Raw genomic sequence first — 23,403 nt, forward strand, 5'->3', positions numbered from 1 at the left:
TCCTCGGACAAAAAGCTACAGGCGACCTGGCAAGGGCCTTACACTGTGGTGGGGCAGTCAACCCCTGTTACATACAGAGTCGCGGTTCCCAGAACAGGGTCCAAGGGGCAAGTGTTCCAAATCAATCTATTGAAAAAGTGGGAGTAATTCCCTCCTTGAAGTAAAGACTTTGTTATATTTGTTAACAGTATTACCTGTTTCAAGCCCATAGAGAAACCCATCAAGCCTTGTTGCTTATTGTCCCTGGAGCGGCCAGGAACAGGAGAAACACTTAGCAGTGGACAGAGGGAACAGCTGTACTCCCTGCTGGACTGTTTTCTGGAGCTCAGTTTCAGCCATCCGGGAAGAACCACCCTGGTAACCCATGACGTAAAAATAGAAGCAGGGAAAGTGATAAAACTAAGGCCATATCAGATACCAGCAGCCAGACTCCAGGCGGTAGAGAATGAAGTAGACGCAATGCTGCGTCCGGATGCCATAGAACCCTCACAGAGTAACCAGTGTTCCCCAGTAGTGTTAGTACCCAAACGTGATGGAAGCTTCCGTTTTTGCATCGACTTCTGCCAACTAAACGCCCAATCCAAATTCGACAGCTATCCCATGCCGAGAGTTGATGATCTCGTAGAAAAACGGGGAGGGGCCTGTGTAATGTCTACCATCGATTTGACAAAGAGGTACTTACAGATACCTCTCAATACGGCTGCCAAAGAGAAAACTGCCTTTTCCACTCCCTCTGCCCTGTGTCAGTTTAAGGTTATGCCCTTTGGTTTACCCAGAGCCCCCATAACGTTCCAGAGACTAATGGATGTCATTCTACGAGCCCATCAAACAAACACTGTGGCTTATCTGGATGATATTGTATTATACAGTCCCGATTGGGAGACACACCTACATCACCTACAGGGTGTCTTCCCCTCTCTACACCAAGCAGGGCTTATGCTCAACCCCAAGAAGACCACCCTGGGAACTGACCGAATAGAGTATTTGGGTTACTCCATACAAGCAGTGACATTACGACCTCAGTATACCAAGGTGGAAGCCATACAAAACATACCCTGACCTACCACAAAAAAGGATGTCGGGGCATTCCATGGATTGGTAGGGTATTACAGCCGTTTTATCCCAAATTTCTCATCCCTAGCATGCACTCTTACGGACTTGTTATCCCACCGATGCCCCAACAAACAGGTAAAGTGGACTGCTAACCAGGAACAAAGCTTCCAGTCCCTGTGTTAACGTATCCCAATTTTGAAAAAAAAAATTTCTTGCAAACAGACGCTTCAGACCGAGGCCTAGGAGCTATCCTATCGCAACCTGACCAGCAGGGAGATTTACGACCGTCCTGTATCTCAGCCGCAAGCTGTTTCCCAGAGAAACCCACTACGCAACCATGGAGAAAGAGTGTTTAGCCATTAAGTGGACTATGGAAGCCCTACAGTATTACTTAATGGGTCGCACTTTCTTTCTAATCACTGACCATGCACCACTCACATGGCTCACCACCCACAAAAACACAAACCCCAAGATACTCTGTTGGTTCCTTTCCTTACAGTCCTTTTCAGACTCTCCATGCACCTAGACGAGCTCAAGGGGACTTTTTGTCTCAGTATCTAAAGACTACATGGCCCACTATATATATATAATATATATATTACCTACTGGCGGTCGCCAGTAGGTATATATAGTTAGGATTTTTTCTCTATGGGATTTTTGAAAATTCTATGTCTAATAACTTTGGCGTTTGTGGAAATTTTCAGAAAAATGGAACATTTTGTTTCTGAGCAGCCCCTGACAATTTGGGGGGGTTTCATCAAGGGGGGGCCGAGAAAAAAGGGGGGTCCCAAAACGCGTTTTTCCCATGTTAATTTCCATAGGGCGGTTGGCCTCACTTTTAGCTCGAACGGCTGAATGGATTTGCACGAAACTTGGCAAAATTGTAGGGACTGTTAGCCCGATGTGCCTTTGCTAGGTCTCAATATATGTGCTCCAGTGGATTTTGAGTAATTTAGGTTCAAAAAAAGATATATATCTGGGCGGAGCCTAACCACACATCTGATCTGATTGGCTGTCAGCACTTCATCCAAGAAGTGTTGGCAGCCATCTTGGGACCAATATACATGATAGCACCTCATTAAAAAGCATTGTAGTTAATAGAGGGTTTTAGGACTTTAGTTACATTATAAATCATTTGTTGATGGTACCATACTCGTTTTAGGAATTGTGGTGGGTTCTAAGGTGATTTTACCATGTGAAAAAACCTTCTGCTGTGATATCATGAATATTGTTTGAAAGAAAACTAATATCTCATGATTTTCCCACAGTGGTTTGGAAGGGGATCTATAAGCTAAACTGAAAGCATATTTTCTGTAAATTCACATTATCTTTCTCAGTCATGTGAAAATGAAGTCTGACACTCTCAGTAAAACCTGTACATCCAACAAGGACAGCGACTGTCAGTTGATTCCTTTGTGCTCTACTGCAGCCTCCTAAAGTGTTCTAAAGAACAACTAGAGCGCTAACAGTCCTACGTATTACAAAGGTATAGCACACCTGGAGCCAACGTGATGGGAATAAAGTGGTAACTCTTAAAACATTTAATTTAAAAAGGAACAAAATGAGGGGGTATATTATGCAATAGAAGGTATTATTAGTGCTGCAGAAAGAAAAATTAGGGCACATTTTGAGTGACTTTTCAAATCCTCTTCTATTTCATTAAAAAATTCTGACATGCAGTCTCCCAAAATGGCCACCAGAGACAAAAGAGCCCAAATGTAGCCCAAATATCACCCAGATGTAGCCCAAGTATAGCCCAATGACAGAATGTCCCAGAGTGTTCTAAAGAACAACTAGAGCGCTAATAGTCTTACTTATGACAAAAGTATGGCACACCAGAAGCCATCTTGATTGGAATGAAGTGGTAAGTCTGAAAACACTCAATTTAAAAAGGAACAACATGATGGGGTTAATTTTGCCATAGAAAGTATGATTAGTGCTTCAGAAAGAAAAATTAGGGATCATTTTGAGTGACTTCTCAAATCCTCTTCTATTTCATTAAAAAAATTCTGACATGCAGACTGAAACATGCACTTTGAATACCAGCAGCAGACGTCCCTGGTGAGCAGTAGCTTTACTACAGTGATCTAATGTGCAACTAGAGTGCTAACATTCAGAATTTATGGCAAATGTGTGACACATCTGAATGCCTTCTTGATGGAACCAAAGTAAACAAGCATTGAAAATGCAATAGATCTCGCCCTCGTTTAAGTTAAAGCCATTCTGTTTGTAATGAGGTGGCTTTTTAGCTTTGCTTTTATTAGTGTTTTTTCAACTTTCATGTAAATAACATGCATCTGTATGCATATAAGTATATGTTTGTATTTATATAGATATACAGATGATATATGTTTATATATGTATGTATATATATATATTCACTGAAAAAAACATAGGTTATAGACCATATATAGTTAGGAATTAGCATTTACAAAACCTTGAAAATTCACTGAAAAAACCATAGGTTATAGACCATATATAGTTAGGAATTCGCATTTACAAAACCTTATTTTACTCACACAAAACCATTGAAATTCCATATATAGTTAGTTGCACTAACTATATATCGCGCACCCGCAATCCACTGCTGATGATGTCACATATTACATCATTCATGACATGGTCAGTGACATCACTGATGACATCACTGATGACATCTCAAATGACATCACTGATGACATCACTGATGACAACATCCAGTGACTGTATGTTTCTATAAAGTTAAAATATGTCTTACATATTGAAGAATGAGTGGATGTATAAGTGTCTGGATGAAGGATTTAATAGGTGCATGACTGACTGTATGAGTGAGTGATTAAATGTGTCTCACTGAGTGCATGGGTTATTGACTAAACTGTCTTAATTTGTGCATCATTATGTCTGTTGTTCTGTAAACTGTTGCATGTGTTGATAAGTAGCTATATGAGTAACTATATGGGTTATTGATTGGTTGCCCAAGTATTTGTATGGGAGACTGAATGTGTGTGTGGGTGGCTGGGAGGTGTATGACTCTGTGCATAGATGTGTGAGCAGTTGATTCACTAGATGTATGGTTTCAAAAGTGCATGTGGAAACAGCTGCATGGGCAGTTGACTGTGTGCATGAGTGTATTGGTGAGTGAATGGATATCTCAGTGCTACATGTCAAAGTAAGTACATATGTAAAACACAGTACATGTGAGAGTTGACATATATAAATTACTGTGCATAAGAGCCAGTGAATGTGTGAGTGGCTGTATGGATCATTGTGAACTTGTATCAGGGATTGTATAGGAGAGTAAATATGTGTTAGAATATGTTTGAATTAGTAAGGTGTGTATAACTGTATAGTTGAGGAAATGGAGGTGTGATTGATTCTTTGCATGACTGACTAGATGTATGAGTAACTCCATGGATGAGTGACAATCTGTGAGTGTCTGTTTACACTGATTGTATCTAAGGTTATATTAGAGTCTGAAGAGGTTCATCGTATTATCACATGAATGATATTATCAGTGATGTGATCAGTAATGTCAAATGAGATGTCATCAGTGATGTCATCAGTGATGTCACTGACCATGTCAAGAATGATGTAATATGTGACATCATCAGCAGTGGATTGCGGGTGCGCAATATATAGTTAGTGCAACTAACTATATATGCGAATTTCAATGGTTTTGTGCGAGTAAAATAAGGTTTTGTAAATGCTAATCCCTAACTATATATGTTCTATAACCTATGGTTTTTTCAGTGAATATATATATATATATATATATATATATATATTACCCTTACCCACGCATAATCCTACAAATCTCATTGCCACCCAAATACCCAATACTCTTAACCAGCCTAAACTGTAAAAATCCCCTTGCCACCCAAATACCCTTACCCACCATTAACAGCCCCTTGACATCCAAGTACCCTTATCCACCCTAAACACTAAATATAGCCTTGCCACCTGAATACCCCTATCCACCCTAAACCCTAAAAATACTCCAGCCACCCATTACCCTCACTCACCCCTAAACCCTAAAAATGCCCCTGCCTATATATCGAAAAAGATCTGGATAGTAACACAATACAAAGATTTCTTTTTAAATTGGAAAAACTAACTAAAAAGGAATTATCCAAGTGGTGGGAAATTCAATCACTCAAAAAGTATGTGGAAGTAGGGAGAATCTTCAGACGCCTTAGAAATATTATCACACACACATATGACAACTCCCCCCAGAACTGATAAAGGAGTGGCCAGAATTCATTGAAGGGAGTTCCATGAAAATGTTAATCCTCCTGATCAAATATGCCACAACATTAAATGTATAAATGAGCAATTACAAGTGCAAACCAACTCAAATGTTTAAATGTGAGGAAGAGACGCATGCATTTCAAAGAGATAGAAGGGACTATGAAAATGGACGCATATACACGTTTTCAAAATGCTTAGACAATATTAAGAGAGACCTCCTAGAAGAATAAATAAAATGAGGCAGGACATTTTATTAAATTATCCTAGTTCACATACAGAATCGAAGTCCGATTGGGAGGGAAGCATAATATCAGTAGGATCAATCACCATAGAGCAATATGAATTCCATGTTTTAAGACTAAGTAGTTTACCAAATCATCGGCTAAGACAGCCAAGATGAGGAGGAGGCAGCAAAGGCGTGGTTGGCAAAGGAAGAGCAGGAGGGATGAAGGCACGGAGGTATTCGGAAAATTGAGCCAGGAGAACATGGTAAATGACTTAATGAGTGAACCTCTTTTACAGAATGATAGGGACACATTATCATTAGGACTTTCCTTTTGCCCTAATGCTGCATTCAATTATGAAAAAAGGAGGATTCATTTGAATATGTTTACATAAAAATTGAAACTTAAGAAATTCTTTAAAACCCAGCAGAAAAGTGGGAAGGATAAGGAGATACGCACATATACACACAGCAACTTCTTCTCCTCACATGTTGAACTGCTAAGAGACCTTTTGGAATTAGAACATGGGGAGAAGGTGGATTGTCAGACCTCACGGATTTAGATATATTGAGAGTACAGCAAATACTTGGGGATGACTGAGCAGATACCCTTTTCAGACATAAGACTCAATTTTGCCTACTATGCCACATAACAATATAGACACACTTACAGAGAACATGAGCCAAGAATTTAAAGAAATAAAGAAACAAATAAAAGTACATAGGAATGTATTAACACAATGGAGATAGTGCTCTGGTCCAAGGATATGTATCTGAAAGAAGCATATTCACAGTTGAATGACATTACATGTCATCATGCTTAATTATGAAAATTTGAGGGAGAAGTTTTCTGCAGAATTGAACAGATGGCCTGAAGCTGAGCTGCTGAGTACAGATAAATAATATTTCTTAAGAGTATCCCATCTCAAACTGTCCATATTTTACTTGATTCCCAAAAATTCCCAAAAATAAAGATTGTCTCACTGGAAGGCTGATTATATCTGCTATTGGCCGTCAGTCTGAAAAGGTGTCTAAATATGTGGATTATTTCCAACTACCCCTGGTGATGATCTAGCCATCTTACATTAAAGACACCACAGATTGTTTGAGGCTGGTCTTCGCTATATAATGGGAAAATTATAATTTAATGATATATTTAGATGTGAGCTCACCATACACCTGTATAAGACACACAGATGGCCTAAGGGCAGTAAAACGCTTCTGGAGATCTAGGCTAATCAGATTCTATAGGCATACAAATAATGCAGAGGTGTCTTACTGGCCATGTCTTCCTGCTCAACAATAAGTTGTTCCAGAAAATGCAAGAAACAGCAATGAGTACCTAGTTTGTCCCAGCTATGCAAATTTGCACATGGGTTGGTGGAAGAGCAGGTACTACATGGCACAGAATTACAGAGATGGTCTCCACACATAGTGGTAAGGGTCAGATATATCGTCCACCTCTTTATAATGTGAAAAGATGACAGGGAAATGGCTGCTGAGTTTGTCAGGCAAATTAACATCAACTACCCAAATGTATCATTAACTAGCCGTATCAGTGACTCTAGCATTGATTTTTTAGATGTAAGGTTGGGAGTAGTAAACTCACGCATCACCTCCACAGTGTATAGGAAGGAGTCAGCTGGGAACACCACCTTACATGCAAAAACTGCCCATTCCTTAGCCTTAAAATAAGCATACAAGAGCCTGCTCAGGACCCACAATGGTAGTGGTGGGCGGTCCTCGCGACATCAGTGATGTCATTTGAGATGTCATCAGTGATGTCATCAGTGATGTCACTGACCATGTCATGAATGATGTAATATGTGACATGATCAGCAGTGGATTGCGGGTGCGCGATATATAGTTAGTGGAACTAACTATATATGCGAATTTCAATGGTTTTGTGCGAGTAAATTAAGGTTTTGTAAATGCTAATCCCTAACTATATATGGTCTATAACCAATGGTTTTTTCAGTAAATATATATATATATATATATATATACACACTGCAGCATCCTTTATTAAAGATGAGAGTTGCCCTATGTTTGGTAACACTTTCTTAACTGTATTATATTACTAACAACCACTGTTAAACAATATTCCAGAATCTTATTTGTTGGGCGAGTGTGCATGGGATTTGAGCATCATTGTGCCATAGTGCACAGGATGCCTCATTTAACTCTATTAGGTGGCCTCTAGGGTATACATGGAGTAACCTGTCTGTAACCACCCCTGCCTTCCATTATAGATACCCGAGTGGGGGTGGATTGAAGGCCTCATCCTAGTGCGCTATTAATGGGCTTTTCAGTCTCAGACGTTTCTGTTTGAATGCTTTACCCTAAGGTGTTTTATGTAACAGGTCTAAAAACAAAACCGTCTCTTTCTCTGAGTGGCTGCTTCGAGTGGGTGTCATTTACCTATTGATGTGGTACTTGAGTGCCCAATCCTGGTGTCCAATGTTTTGCCAGGGCATAGCTTCAAGGGTGGGGGAGGGGTGTGTGTTTAGGGTATTACACCCCCTATTAAATGTCATTTCTGATCAATTGTTGGGTACAGGTGTTTTCAGTTGTGTATGCTGAGTTGTCGTCAGATTTAACCAGGAATTTGTACTTACTCACAGACAAAAACGCACACACACACACAATCCCTCTTTTTTGAAAGTTCTCGAAAATGTTGGCTATTTCAAAATATTGGGTTGCAATCTGCATTCTTCTCTCTTTCCACTGTCCCTTCTGCCCCTCTCATGGACGCTGCTTGGTGTATAATGTATGTTAGAAGTATATGAATGTGAAGCTCGCAAACCGGCCCCCCCTCATCTTCTGACCTAGCCGCACCCCTGTGTCTTGCGTGTGTGTTCGTTACTATTGCAGGATTTATCGCTCGCTGGACTTGCAATCAATGAACAGCTGAATATATTTTTCAATATATTATTGATGCTTGCGTCTCTCTTCAGCTCATTTTTATAGCAAAATTTGAAATGATCTGAAAAGTGTCAAACGTGTGACGTGGACAGCAACTAATGATTAATTTAAATAAATCCATTGAAACAATTCAGAAATATCTGTGTGAAAAGTAAATACATGCACAGTGAGGTATTGTAAATAGTAAGTAGTATATATTACTGTAGTGCGTCTTTATTTAGGACAGCAATCCCCCAGCGGGCTGTGCGAAGGTAACTGCAGACCACAGATAGCGGAGAAAATCACTGCACGAAATCTCAAGACCTCCATAAAAAACTTGTCAAGAGCCCGACATTCAGGAAGAGGCGGACTATTTGCCCCAGTGGCGTAACGAAACTTGTGGGGGCCCCCCTGCAAAGTACATGAAGGGGGCCCCCCATGCAACAGACCCAGTAAGGAGCTCATAGGCCCGTTCGCTGTACCAGGGGAGACGGCCTGCAGCTCGGGCCCTCCGTACCCTTGAGGCTGCAGGGAGTATTGTTACACCACTGCTCGAGCCAGGCTCTAGCTCAATTTGAGGCCCTCTTAGACCCTTGGCCCCAAAACAATCTGAGATTTAATTTGGCTTCTAAGATTTAATGTGGCTTCTGCCTGCAGCCACGCTCTAACTTCATGTGTAATGAGGTGATTTGAACATGGCAGGGTCATAGCAGCCAAAGTTTCAGATTGCTATGTGTGACATTGCTATAATTTCAGTGTAATTATGAGTGACATTTCAACGACTATGAGTGATACTTTCTCGCGAGCAAAATCAAGGAATGATGACGAACGAAACATATAAATATCAGAATTTTTCATCCATTTGAGCAACAAGAAACTCTAAGAAGATCTTGAAACTGCTGCAAAGCACCAGAATTGGAAGGGTACTCAGCCGATACAGACTGCATGACTGCAGTTCTCAGTAACAGAGGGTAGGCAGGCACTGCAGTTGCTCAGAAGACGATCTTGTTGATCTGATCATTCATGGACTGGGGGCTAGCCTAAATAAGCATGGTTGATAGTATAGCAAGTCCAACTAGGAGATTATACTGTCACTCAGTCTCATGCAATTACTGTTTTTGTGAATCTGGTAAGCTAGAGCTGTGGCAACAGGAGGCCCTGTCACACTCTGCAGCCCAGTTGCCGGTCTCCATGGCAGCATAAACTTCATTAAACAGTGTAGGAACTACTTAAACAAATGCAGGATTTAACAGATAATATATAATTCCTCAAACAAAAACACAGGTAGCCTTTGGACAGAAAGTGTCCACCTGTTTTAAAAGGCAACAACTGATTCTACTCTTGGGATATACATTGAAAACATAAAAAATACTAGACAATGACAGATATATAAGGGGTACCATTGCACTATAGGGGAAACATGTATGTATACTTTAAATTAGGCAGTGTTCATTCATGGAATGTGCTGAAAATCATGCTCTGTTTGCACGAGATTGGTGCAGAATCTGCAGTGTCTTTGGTGCTCCAGAAAACATGTTTTCCACCTTTAATACTTCCCTTGAGCTACCATGGCAAAGACACTAGAATGTCAACCACAGTTTGGAACTCTGGTCTTCAAAGCAGTGAGTAGTGTCTGGAACTGACCCAACTGAGCTATGTATCAGAGCTTTTACTGAAGTCTGCAAGTGCAGCACTGTTACACAAACCTACTCAATGTACTCGGCGCTGTGGCATGTGCCCTATTACAGCCTGTTTGGGGTTTGTGGTGCTGCTAGGAATTAAAAGACAATTAAGTGACAGTTCGCTTTTGCTAATTCCTAGTGCGGTGCAAGTAGGGGTTCTTGTCTCTCAGCCGCAACAGAAGAATTCTCATCAAATTACACTGACAGGCAGGTCTTAAAAATACATCTGCGGGTGAGATGAACATTTTGCTTGTAATTTGCCAGGTGTGCGTTGTTTTTAATATATTGCCTGATTTGTTGCTAAATTGAATGGAATATTTTTGGCCTTTTTTGCCGAGTTTTTCAGTAGGGGAAAGACACAGCTGACGTACATTTTCTCCTTTCTTTTAGCAGTGAGGTGGTGTGCTGCCGGTCCATGCTCTTGCCCTAATGGGTGTCTTTCTGTGTTTTCAATCAAGGTGTTAGATCCTCGATGGGAGCCTTTGATTTGTTCCTGCTCCCTGAGTTGTGAGTGACTGCTGATTGCTCCTCAAATACATCAAGCCCAGCTGTAATGTTGGAGAGTTCTGCATGACCCCCTGCAGCCCTCACAGCATGTGCCTTGGTGTTTACACACTACCCTCGGCCTCCCTGACAGAGTAAGGTTCAGGATAAAAAAAAAGATTAGCTGCGGCCGTGCCCACGGACCTGGCTCTATATTAACTTTGGTAGATGGAGCAACCTTTAGTCCACCCAGCCTGTTAAAATAGTGGAGGATGTTCAAAACCACAACATTCCCAAGAAAATATTGTGATTTTCCCACATACATAAGCAGCCATGGCGTGTGCCCTGAGGTGGTGCCAGGGTCTTCAAGGTTAAGAGGCTGGGCACTCACTACATCCTCTGAAGTTTCGGTTGGGAGTTTTTATCACTATAATTACGAACACCCTGACGCTAACAGAGAGGAGCGGAGGCCCATGGATAGCGCTGCAGCAGGAATCGATTGGCTCTCTGGGCCAATGACCTCGGAGGCGAGGACAAGGACTCCCCGGAGAGGCCAAAACTCAGGCCTTTACATGTACAGACAGCGAACAGGTACGACTTGGGAGATAAGCACTAGAGGGCTCTGGTCACGACTCGAGGCAGCAGCTCCCATCACCGCCTGCATCTCCAGACGCTTCCCCTCTGCTGGGGTAGTTAACTGGGGTGAGTTTATTTTCTAAAACCATCGCGTAATTTGGGGACAAGCTTGCTAAAAATAGATCTGTATTAGGAATCAGAGTGAACGGGGAGTCTGGAGTCAGTCAGCGTTTGAGTTATTATATTAACACACACCATAGCTGCCAAGGTTTCAGATGTGGGTTAATCTGGACTCTCCATTAACCGGTCTAAATCGGAGATCTTCCCTCTCAAGGATGGCTGCCCTGCCCGCTCTTTGGATTACCGTCTAAAATGGAGTCCGGACAGCGTAAGGTACCTCAGGATATACAGGGCACGTCATTTCGTATCTATACACCAGTTATTTAATGCACTCAACGAGGCCAGGCGCAAGTAGGAGGCCTCCATGGGTTATCAACTCTCAGATAAGCTTACTGTTGCTCACAAGTTAAGAACAGCCCTTTCAATAATGAACATAAGTTAATACAGTTTAAATATCTCCATCAATACTACTATACTCCTGCTAGACTTTCCAATTTTCTAGGACATGCCATTAGCGAATGCCACAGATTAATCCTTATTAAGGTCAACTTTATCCATATGCATTGGCACTGCCTGGGCTTAACTTCTGTCTGGTGTGATATTTTCATATCAATTTCTGATATACTTGACATTCAAATCACCCCTTGCCCCCAGGAAGCCCTGCTGGGTGATATTTCAGTGCTACCACCTACGCCCAGCAACTTGCATCCACCCTGTTCATGCTTGCTATGCAATGCGTGGCCATAGTCTGTATGCAGAAGTGACCACCCCTAGTCTCGCACTGATACTGACATTTTGCCAGGAGAATATAGAACAATACATCAAGATAGCCCCTCCCTCCTCACGCCCCTTGGACATCTGGGTACCAATCCGATCCTACCACATGTACTCTCACTGTGCTTCACAGTCTGGGAGAGTCCCCCATATATCACACTGACCCCTCTACTTGTATTACTATTGTGAACTGTACTATTTCGCACTCGGTCGGTCTACATATCTTTGACTGCTCCTGCTGTAATGACTGCATGGTTCTGTTGTTATGCTGCAAAAACACAAGTAAAGTAAAAAAAAGAAATTCACAATGTGGAATGTAAGAATTAACCTATTAATCTTGTTGCACCTTTACTTAATTCTGTACGGTATTATAAACCAAGTGAATATGTATATATGAATTATTGATGCACTATCACACTATAATAAAGCACATTTAATATGTTTCACATGTGCAAACAATACTACGTGCATGCATCATGCATTTATAAATGAGAAATGTGCACTCAAATGAATGAACATATGGAACATTTTAAATGGAATGGGTTGTACGTAAGCAGATAACACAAATATTATGTTTCTCAAGCATGATACCCACACTCTTCCAAGAAAAGCCTCTGGAAACTCTCCCTGTGCCAACCATGCACAAGAGTAGTCCATTAGTTTAGCACTGCAAGCCCTTTGGGGCCTCATGAGGGTTATGATTTGTTAAACAAATGCCAATACAATACAGTACAGTTGTGGAACGGAGGCTTTACCTATTCTGTATGCCACAGTTTCAGGGCAAGCATAATCTCAATAAGTTTCAAACGTGAGCACTGACCTATGAAATATTTAGTTGCTTTAGGTCAGGCTGGGAAAATGTTCCCAACTTTGCTTACAGTGACTTCTCTTTGTTCAAGCTCTGTACTGACTGAAACTGAAGAAATGTCATTTTTAGTATGATCTTCTCAGTTTACGCTTTTTTGGCTCAAGGTGGCGAGGTATCTTTGCACCTCTTTTTAAGATTTTTCTATGACAAGTCAGGTTGGAAATATTCTTTTTCTGTCCTTCTCGAGCTCGGTATTTCATAGTGAAATGCCTCTTTTGGACTGAGAGGTGCCCCTACTTTTTCCTCACACTTCAGGTGCCAAGTGAAATAGAGGGACCCCTCCTGGTACCCAGTTTAGCTAATGCTATTGTAAATCTATTTTAGGCACTAAGGGCTAGAAGTAGGTATCTCTAATTTACCGACTCATAAATACCGAATTTTACCGATTCGGTATTTATGAATCGGTAAATTAGAAGGAGGGAGATGTAGCTAATTTTGAATTTTGAATTACCGAATCGTTAACATTCGGTATTTACCGATTCGGTAGATACCGAATCGGTATTGCCCATTGATTCCTATGGGCCTTGAAGCCCATAGGAATCAATGGGCAATACCGATTCGGTATTTACCGAATCGGTAAATACCGAATCCTGCAAGGGTGCAGGGGGTGTCACTTTGACAACCTCTAGCACCCCAAGTACAGGCTTGTGTGCCATGTGGCACACATACATGCCCTAAGGGCATGTCTGTGTGTCACATTGCACAGGTGTGCATGCACAGATGTGCATGCACACCTGAATTCTGTATTTTACCCCCCAATAGGATTGGGTGGTAAAATACCGACTCTTAAGGGCCTGTGGCACTCTCAGGAGTGTCACCTACATATGGATTTACCGATTTACAGAATTGGTCAAATATAGGCCCCCTACATCAGAAAACCCTAATACCGGTCGGTAACGGCCGAATTCGGCCGTTACCGACCGGTATTAGGGCTCCTACATCTGGCCATATAAGTAGATTCAAAACGGATGGGGCGGGGGGGGGGGGAGGGGTTGTCATCACTTGTTTTATTTCCCTTTCTATTTTTGCAGCGCTCCCTGTTTTGTTCTTGAAACTATCAGGTAGCTTTATCTGATACTCTCAAAAACTATCATAGAACCTTAAAAAGCAGAGCCTAGCTGGATCTGTAACTTGTAAATGAAGTTAATTCCCAGTAATTATGATAAATATGCATATTCATAAGTCAAGGTCCTCTTTACGAGTGTCGGTATTCCACCTTGAATGGTAACCCTGATTGGAATTCTGACGCTTGCCTTCAGTGTGGCCCAGTATCTCTAGGCCAAAAGATGCTGTGTCTGCCAATTCCAGATATGGCAATCCCAGGTCTACTGCGCAGTGCGTACTACCAACTATTAAATTAATTTAAAAAAGGCTCAGGCAGGCTAACAGGGCGGGCACACCACGGCACCACCATAATTAATGTTTATAGAGTCCAGTTACCGTCCATGGCGTGCGCAGCTGCTGCGCACTGTAAATATTATAGGCGGGTTTGCCTGCTTTCTTACTTCAGCAGCTGCTTACTGCGTCTTCCTCAGTCCTCTGCTGAGAGTGAGGGGGCCCTGCCTAGAGGAGCGTGGGGGCCCCCTGCCGGGACCTTTGTTAATATGCCCCTATATAATTAGGGGCAGATTTATGTCAGACTTGCGCCACGTTTAAGCCGCCGTTGCGTCACGCAACGGCGGCGTAAACGTGGTGCATCCTTGCGACCCATTTACAACGTGACGCATCTAGGCAGATGCGTCACGTTGTAAAGTCCTGCGCCACATGTGGGCGTTCCGACGCAGGGTGGGCGTTCCGGGGCAGGTGCGCCTCGCAAAAGTGCCTGCGTGAAATCTACAAGATTTCACGCAGGCACTTTTAGGCCAATGCTGCGTCAAAACCCTGTGCCTGCTTGAAGCAGGCGTAAGGCTTGACGCAGCATTGGACAGATATGGCCCCCCAGAGCATTGCTGGAGCTGCGTCATGCTTGCGACGTAACTCCAACAATGCGCCGCCTTTACGGCACAGATGCGTCATGCATCTGTGCCGTTTTCGCCCCATGGTGCGCCGCATTGTAAATGCAGCGCACCATGGGTGGCAGAGCTGTGGCGGACTATAACTGGCGCATCCCTGGGGATGCGCCAGTTATTGTAAATCTGCCCCTCAATGTTTAAATAGCGGCCCATGACCGTCACCAGCCGTGGCATGCCGTGCGCGCACTGTTTTAATACGCCTGTTTTTCTTCCTCTGCCGAGAGTGAGCGAGAGGGCCCCTGGAGCGTGGGGGCCCCCAGTGGGGGCCTGTGTTAATAACCATGTATTTTAATGTTTAAATAGATTGTGGCGTGCGAGCACACTGTTTAATTTAGGCTTGCTGCCTTGCTTGCAGCAGCAGCCGTCTTCCTCTGCTGAGGGGCCCTTGGAGCGTGAGGGCCCCCCCGTACCGCAAGGGCTGCGGGGGCCTGTGTTACGCCCCTGATTTGCCCCTTTCAAACCAAAGCTGGAGTACAGATGCAAATCCCAAATACAACTTTATACCTACCCCAAATCACAATTAAAACAGGGAAAATGAAGATCCTCACAGACTGAAATTGACGCTACTAAGCCATTTCAAAGTTTATTGTGGGGGGCAGTGAGAGGGTGCATTTCAGCTTCTGGAAAACTTTAGAGGAGGCGTGATACTGGGAGGCAGGGTTTTAAGTGGGCCGGGTCTCACGGGGTCTGAGCACCAGCAGTTTTTTTAAGGAGGCCTCAAAGCGGGTCTCTCTCGGGATCTGTTTTGTGCCCTGGCATAGGCGGTCCCTCTTTTTCCGGACTGCAGTGACAGCAGGCACATCGATGTGCACATGCTCACATTGCTCACTTCTCACTAGTGGAGAAGTAACAGCATCACTTCATGCCAGGTGAGCGTTGTAGGGAAAGGAAAATCCTTTAAAGAGAGTAATTTCTCTCTGGATTTCCCTTCTCTTTTTGAAACTCAGGAGCAGCAACATTGTCGTGGTGTCACCAGGGTGTTAAGAGGAAGCGTTCTCAATATTCTATAAAACAAGCCATAGTTGCTGCTTATTTACCTTATGCAACTAACTACCATTGACTAAGCCAATAGTCCTGACTTGTTGTAGGTATGATGTTACTTGTTGTATCATATATGTGGATGCAATGACAGAAACAGCAAAATACAAGTCAGGCGGCACACTAGGCTAATCAGAGGTTTTTTGGCTTACGTGTTTTTAAGCCACGCCCTTAATGAAATTGCCCCCCCCCCCTTTGAGAGACCCCCCCAGTTTTTTCATCCCACTTAAAGGCTTGCTGGGAGGTGTAAACAAATTAACACTACTGGCATTGTAATAATGTATTATTCTTTATTTGTATTCAAGCTGTTTTTCTCTGAGGCAACTCGCGATGGGCAACAACATTGGGTTCCACTGTCACAGAAGCAGGTTTATGGGCATCGTTGTGCCACGCTGGCATGGTTGCAGCATCTTCTCTTGCAGGAGGTTTGAAGTTACCCCTAAGGAAGGCCCCGGGTCACAAGTTACTGTCCTTTCTGGGATATAAGAATCATCTGACAACAGATGCATGGTGTGACCTTGAGCAGTTCATGGGTACAACTATAGACATGTTACTGTTCACTGTCCCTTCACAATAACCATAAAGCGAGCTGTAAACCTCCATCTGTGTGTCTGTGGTGGGTGTTTGTTAGGGGAGCTCGGGTGCAGGGTCAGCAGGTGACTGCGGTGACACCTGCATGGTTCATCGAGCAGGTGTTACCAACTAATACGGTGCTCTGCTGCGCTCACTGCTAATAAAACGCACTTCAAGGGGTCACTGCGAAGTGCGCAGCTGCCGGCTCGAGACACGGTGCGTACAGGGCATCAGGATGTGGGGCTGCAGAATCCAACATCTGTCAGCTGCAGCAGTGAGCGCAGGGCACAAGTCGTAAAAAAAGAAGTGGGGGGACGCCGTCACCGGAAGTGACGTCATGACAGGAACTGACGTCACGAAAGGTGCCGAGCTCCTCATCCCAGAGAGGCCAAAGAGTGAAGTCCAGCTGTTTTGCAGGGGGGACGGCGTCCTCCTGGTAAAATAAGTGGGGGACGCCGTCCACCCGCGAGTTACCCCGACTCGATCCCTGAGTGAGCGTGCACAGCCCACCACCTCAGTTCACCGGGACGGGGGCGGCGATTCATTACTGATGAATGAGAGAGACAAATACACAGGCAGAAATGTGCATCATGGCAACACTACTGCATGGATTCATGTGGGAGTTTGCTGTGGGTCACCTTGCTGGTAGCCTCATCTGCGCCACAGCACATAAATGATTGTCCCTCCTTATAACATGGCATTTTAAGAGATCAGAGTTAAAAAGAAAACGTTCCAATATAAATCGCAATGCACTTCAACAATCATTGTTTTACCTCATGTGTGTGGTGAAATGACTATAATGCACATTGCTTGATGGGGTTAAACACTGCGCCTGTTTAATTTCATCAGCATGCACTGATTGCTTCAGAGTGGCACACCTGAGTCTTAATTGGCTGTAAATTTTTACGGAAAATAGAGGCCTGCTGCGTGACATCACCACTTTGGATATGAGTGGAAAACACTAGCATCCAACCCGAAGAACTGGTTGTTGACCAAAATTCAAGGGACCACCGCTGGCTGAAATAATCATGGTTAAATGCAACATTTTAAATCTATCCCAGAGAAATATTTCGGCACAGATTACTAAGAATTAAAAATCGGATTCCAAAACATTCAGTAATTTTACCCCAAAGTTCTGATTTACGCCTCACTTCCAGGCCGTCATTTGCTGGAGGCATCTAGCTATGCAAAAAAAAGAAAAATAATCATGTTTTTTTGATTTGTAAAATTAGGTTGCACACCTTTGATGCCCAAAAATAATCACGTTCCCCTACCAATTTTTTCATTGCCTGGCACTCACGGTCAAGCCACTGGAACTTCAGGTATAAATAAACAGCGAAGGACTTGCTGACAACTTGCGGTAAAACATATTTTTCAGGCTTGTTTTATTTTTCATCACTAGGTGGCTGTAATCTTGAAATAGCATACGGACCGATCGATTCAAAGCGGGAAGGTTAATGTGCGTGCCACAGAAAATGATTGAATGTTTGTGGTGCACTTCTGTACTTGACACGTTCCTGATATGCACATGTGTGGCCATCCCCACCTCATGTTTTATATTATCTTAAGAAAAGGCCAAACGTTCTTGCTTTCTGATACTGTCCATCCTCACATCCTTTAGGTGTGGCATTCGTACCCACTAGTAAATATCACACACACACATGTTCAAACAGACGCAACAGGTGCACATCTGAACACAAGCTCAAATAAAGAAAGAGGCCTATCCACTGACAACCACTTGCACAAAACAGTACAATCCAAACCTCACACATGCACACACTACCACACATACACAAAACACACAAGCTCAAGTGCAAAAGGTTCACACCAGTTTACAAGCAGGTATGATGAAACATACACAAATACATTCCCCAACACATGCGCAATCACGCACGCACACAATCCAACCGCAGGCAGTTACACATATAGGCAGAAACACACACCTTTATTTTAGTGTTCCACCTGGTCAGGCATACACTCTCAGTTCAAGGTGGCTTGGAAAGGTACGCAGAGAAATAACCCACCACACTGTGAGCATCAGGTGCCACATCACATGATGCTCACCAGTCCAATAAAAGTGTATTTATTTGTCAGGAGCTGCGGCTGAATGGCCCACTTGTTTGGTATTGAAAACCTGTGCTTTCCAAAAAATGTGGAAGCTTTTGGTCTGAGACAGAAACTGAGCAGCTTCTGCGGGAAATGACTTTCACAGGCTTTCGCCAAAATGTGAAAGTTTTTGTGACGCAGGTCCACGTCATTTCTTTTAGTTGCACATCGGGCAATGAATCACAACACAGACCGATGGGGTTAAAAGGTTGCTTTTATTTCAGCAACAACAAATTCAACACAATAAAGCAATCAATGAACTTGCATGTAAACCCCCACCCCGCCACCTCTCCTTGATCCCCCATGAAATATCCCGATATCGATCCCCCATGAATGTTCCCCCATATCGATCCCCCATGACTTTTCCCCCATATTGATCCCCCATGAATTTTTTACCATATTGATCCCCCATGAATTTTCCCCCACTTTGAACATCAATCCCAACTCCTTAGTTTGTCCCTCTTTCTACCCTCTATTTTGCTCGAGGGTAACTATGCGCTATACAAAACTCGAAATAATATTTTCCCTCTGTCCTAATCTGTTTTGCGTGCCCCAACACTTCCTGCCTGCCTCAATCGGTTCAAATCTGCCAATAGGTAAAGGAAAGTTACCATAATAACCCAGAAGCAAACCCAAAAAGAGGTGTCAATAAAAAAAATTTCTAAAGGGAGGGGGTGGCGGGCACAAAAAGGGCCGCGCTGCCGCCTACCTCGCCTCGGGACACACAACTGGCACTAATTAGAACGATGTGTTTGAAACCGCTGCATTCTAAAGCAGGCGCTTCGCCTGCTAGCGCTCGCTCTGGTGCAACACCATGCCCGAATAAGCCCGGGGGTGGACATTCTTCGAATGCCACCCTCAAGCCCCCATCAGGCAATGAATCACATCACAGACCGATGGGGTTAAAAGGTCGCTTTTATTTCAGCAAAAAAAAACTCAGCACAATATGCAATCAATGAACTTGCATATAAACCCCCACCAATGCCATCCCTCCTTGATCCCCATGAAATATCCCCATATCGACCCCCATGACTTTTCCCCCAGATTGATCCCCCATGACATTTCCCCCATATTGATCCCCCATGAATTTTCCCCCCATATTGATCCCCCATGAATTTTCCCCCACTTTCAATGTCAACCCCAACCCCTTATTTTGTCCCCCTTCCTAACCCCTATTTTCCCTCTGTCCTAATTTATTCTACTTGCCCCAACCCTTCCTGCCTGCCTCAATCCAGTCCAAATCAGCCACCAGGAAAAAATCCTGTCTAGGCATTTTTCCTGTCCCCCCACAAATTTCTTGTGGTTTTAGACTTAAAATATCGACTTCATGCATTATAGCAAAACTAAATAGGTTCGGAACTCAGCTTGCAACAGAACCAACTTTTAATGAGAAAAATCCCCCAATAAATACATAGAAGTTCAAAAATTCAATCCCCCAGAAGTGAAAGCCACTTCTGCAATCCTTCAACCCTACAGATGTAAACCCATAATATAAGATAATTTGTCTTTAACCCCTTCACTGCGGCAGCTATTCCGCCGCAGTGCTAAGGGGGTGGGGCGGAAATGCGGCGGGCGCATGCTGGTGACGGAACCGCTCCGTCACCAGCGTCGGTTGCGCTGTGCTTATGACGGAGCGGTTCCGTTATGGCCCCGGAATTCGCGCCGCGCAGGAGCGTCGGGCGGGCCATAACGGAACCGCTCCGTCATCAGCACAGCGCCACCGCAGCTGATGACGGAGCGGTTCCGTCATCAGCAGGGGAGGGGTTAATATTCTCAATGTACAGTTAATTTGCAATAAGAGACAGGTAAACCCCATAACGTCGAAAACATCGAAAATTGTCTTTTCCAATGTCATCATGTGATAGCTTGCTGATCTCGTTAATGATGCAGAACTGATGGAGTTCCCTATTAAATTCACGCCTGGCTCTGTCAATAGCTGAAAACTTTTCAGCACTTCTCCAAACCCGCCTTGGAACCAGAGCTGTAAATATGATTTTTGCAGAAGGCCAGGTTGTAACGATTTTTGCCATGTCAACTAGGCCCGACAGCTGTACAAGATCATTCTCACCCAGATGAAGAAGCAAAATCTTATGGGATGGTTTAGAAGAAGCCAATTCGGATAAACTGGGCAACAGCTGACCCCAACGCATACCACTCTTACCAAACCAAGTCATTTCAGTGTCCTCAAAACTAAAACCCAAATTTGACCCACAGTGGCTCCTCTCAGCTTGCTTGACCGCCCATCTCCTGAATGAGTGTCCGACGATCCAGACCCTCACCCTGGATGCCAGAGAAACGATTTGATGGCCTGGAAAGATACTGATCTTAGCAAGACTCAAATGATGTCTAAAATTCTTTCAAATCTATAACATATTTCAAACACCAATTTGATATCCAGCGGCCCAACCTTTGCAGCTGCTGTAAAGAAAAACCCCTTCTGATAGCTTCTGAAGCTGCTCCTATTCAAAAAGAATGGGTACCAAATTCTAAAGGGTTAAGACATAATAAAAGCAAATATTTTCTCAAGACTGCTAACAGCTGTGCAGCGGTTAAGGCAGATCCATCCTGATGTTGAAAAATAAAGTTATTATATGGATAACTTTCAAATCTTGAAATTGTAACCAAGCTGACCATGGGCATAGCAGACCGCAAAGCTTTTGCAAAACCACAGTAGCCCATTCACCTGTTTTGCCCGTTTGGGAGGATTCTAAAGGAATAGTTAGTGACTTTGGTGATGTTGACACATTGGAATATTTTAGCCCTTGAATAAAGGATTTACCTAACAACACAGATACCCAAAAAGCTCCCAAGAATAACCATAACATGCAAAGTTTAAACAGTGAAGCTTCAAATTTGGAATAAAAAAGTGTAGACAGTGTTGGTATAATTGCCCCAGTAAGGAAAAAGATATATGTTTGCAAAGTACAGCGCTCTGTCACTTTATTTTAGACCAACCTAGCAAAATGCTCCTTCCCAATTCACCCAAAGAGGGGTCATAACCCCAAAAGCACTTACCATAGGAAGAAATGACTGAAAGCTTCCCCGCAATGGTGGTAGCGGATATATTCCTGTCAATGTTATTCAAAACAAAACGCAGTATGTCATCGTTATGTGGTAAAGAGCCTACTTGACCATTGTCACGACAAGCCGCACCCGACTTGAGAATATCTGCCCAAGCTCTTCTGTAAGCTCAACGTGTGCTGATAGCAAGAGAGTGTTCCACCAACATCTTAATCTTCAGTCCGCTAGAAACTATACCTCCTGAGGAATTTGAGTCTTTTCTGTGTCTGCTGTGGGGGCCAAACCATAGAATCTCTGCAACTGAGAAGGAGATAACGCATCTGCTATAATTTTGTCCAGACCAGGGATATGCTTAACTCTGAACGTTACATTAAACATCAAGCAACCCAGCATAAATCTCTGCAACATTCACAAAATCAACAACAGTTTTATTGTCGACATGGAAAACCACTGTCTTGTTTGCCAAAAACTTGCCCCAAACTGACAAAGCTACTATCAGGGGAAAGAATTCAAAGAATGCAATACTGCGCTTCTCATTAACCCACTTATGTGGCCATGGTTCTGTGCACCATTTTTCATCACAGAAAAGCCCAAAACCGTTAGCTCTTGACGCATCCTAAAAAATTTGTACTGACCATACAAAGTGTTCATCCAAAGACCTGATAGGAAAACCGTTGAAGCTTTGTAGGAACGTCATCCAAACCTCAAAATCAGATCTCATGGAAAGAGACACTCTAACCCTGTGATGAGGTAATGAAACACCAAACATAGCAAATCCCAACCTCCAACAGAAGGATCTCCCAGCCTTTACTACCCTGCAAGCAAAGTTTAGGTGCCCCAATAACCGTGTAACTCGAATAGGGTAAGCTTCGTGACATCTTAGCATGTTCCAGAATTTTTACAATTCCTTGCACTTTAATAACTGGCAACCTGGCCTCCATTTTCACTGTATCAATCTCAATTCCTAGAAAAACATGTATGAGGTCCTTCTGTCTTCTGTCTAGCCAGAAGTATGCCTAAATCCTGGATCAAAGATTGAAAAAATTGGAGTCCCTTGCTACATTGATGACAACCTTTTGTGCCAACAAAAAGAAAATCATCCAAATAATGAGACACTTGTGTATGACCTGATCTGAATGAAAACAATCCATTGCAAAAAAAAGCGCTTAAGTCTTCAAAAAGCTGACAAGAGACTGCACAAGCCATAGGCAAAACGTTGTCAACAAAGAAATGTCCTTGAAAATGTATGCCAAGTAATTCAAAGTCTTGTGGATGAACTGGAAGTAACCTGAAAGTGGATTTAATATCACATTTGGCTAATTCCGCTTTTTCACCAGAGCAAGTGCTACATCCACTGAAACAAACTGCACCACAGTGTCTTCTTTGGCAATAAAATCATTCACCGACAAACCCTGCGGCCAGGATAAATGTTGTATCATACAAAATTCTTCCTGAGTCTTTTTAGGAACCACTCCCAAAGGAGAATTGATTAGATTGGGAAGAGGCCAAGAAAGGAAGGGGCCCGCCATCCTACCCTCCACAATTTCAGAGTGTAATGTATGAGTAATGACCTGTGGGAATTGCTATGCAGATTTCAGGCTTTGAGCAAACCTGCGTTGTATAGGGCCCTAATAACCTAGCTTAAACCCCCACTCCAACTTCAAAGCTTGCTCCCGGTAAGGATAAAACTGAAGCCAATAACAGAGCTTGGGGATAACAATTGCTGTAACTGCTTTTGAAGTA

At 43.2% G+C, this 23,403-nt stretch overlaps 1 protein-coding gene across 2 annotated transcripts in view; it reads left to right on the forward strand.

Annotated features, from left to right (window-relative positions):
• Nucleotides 1-10,870: 10,870 nt before the first annotated feature.
• The window catches only part of LOC147707967 (amine sulfotransferase-like), a 281,866-nt gene continuing 269,333 nt past the window's right edge, over nt 10,871-23,403 (forward strand). Inside the window, exon 1 of one of the 2 annotated variants that reach the window (XM_086926772.1) lies at nt 10,871-11,163. In XM_086926772.1, the coding sequence (XP_086782898.1) occupies nt 11,046-11,163 (118 nt within the window). In that variant the 5' untranslated portion in view covers nt 10,871-11,045. The other variant, XM_086926773.1, reaches the window with a different exon arrangement.

The sequence above is a fragment of the Lissotriton vulgaris genome, chromosome 6 (assembly GCF_964263255.1).
Source record: "Lissotriton vulgaris chromosome 6, aLisVul1.2, whole genome shotgun sequence".
Lineage (NCBI taxonomy): Eukaryota > Metazoa > Chordata > Amphibia > Caudata > Salamandridae > Lissotriton > Lissotriton vulgaris.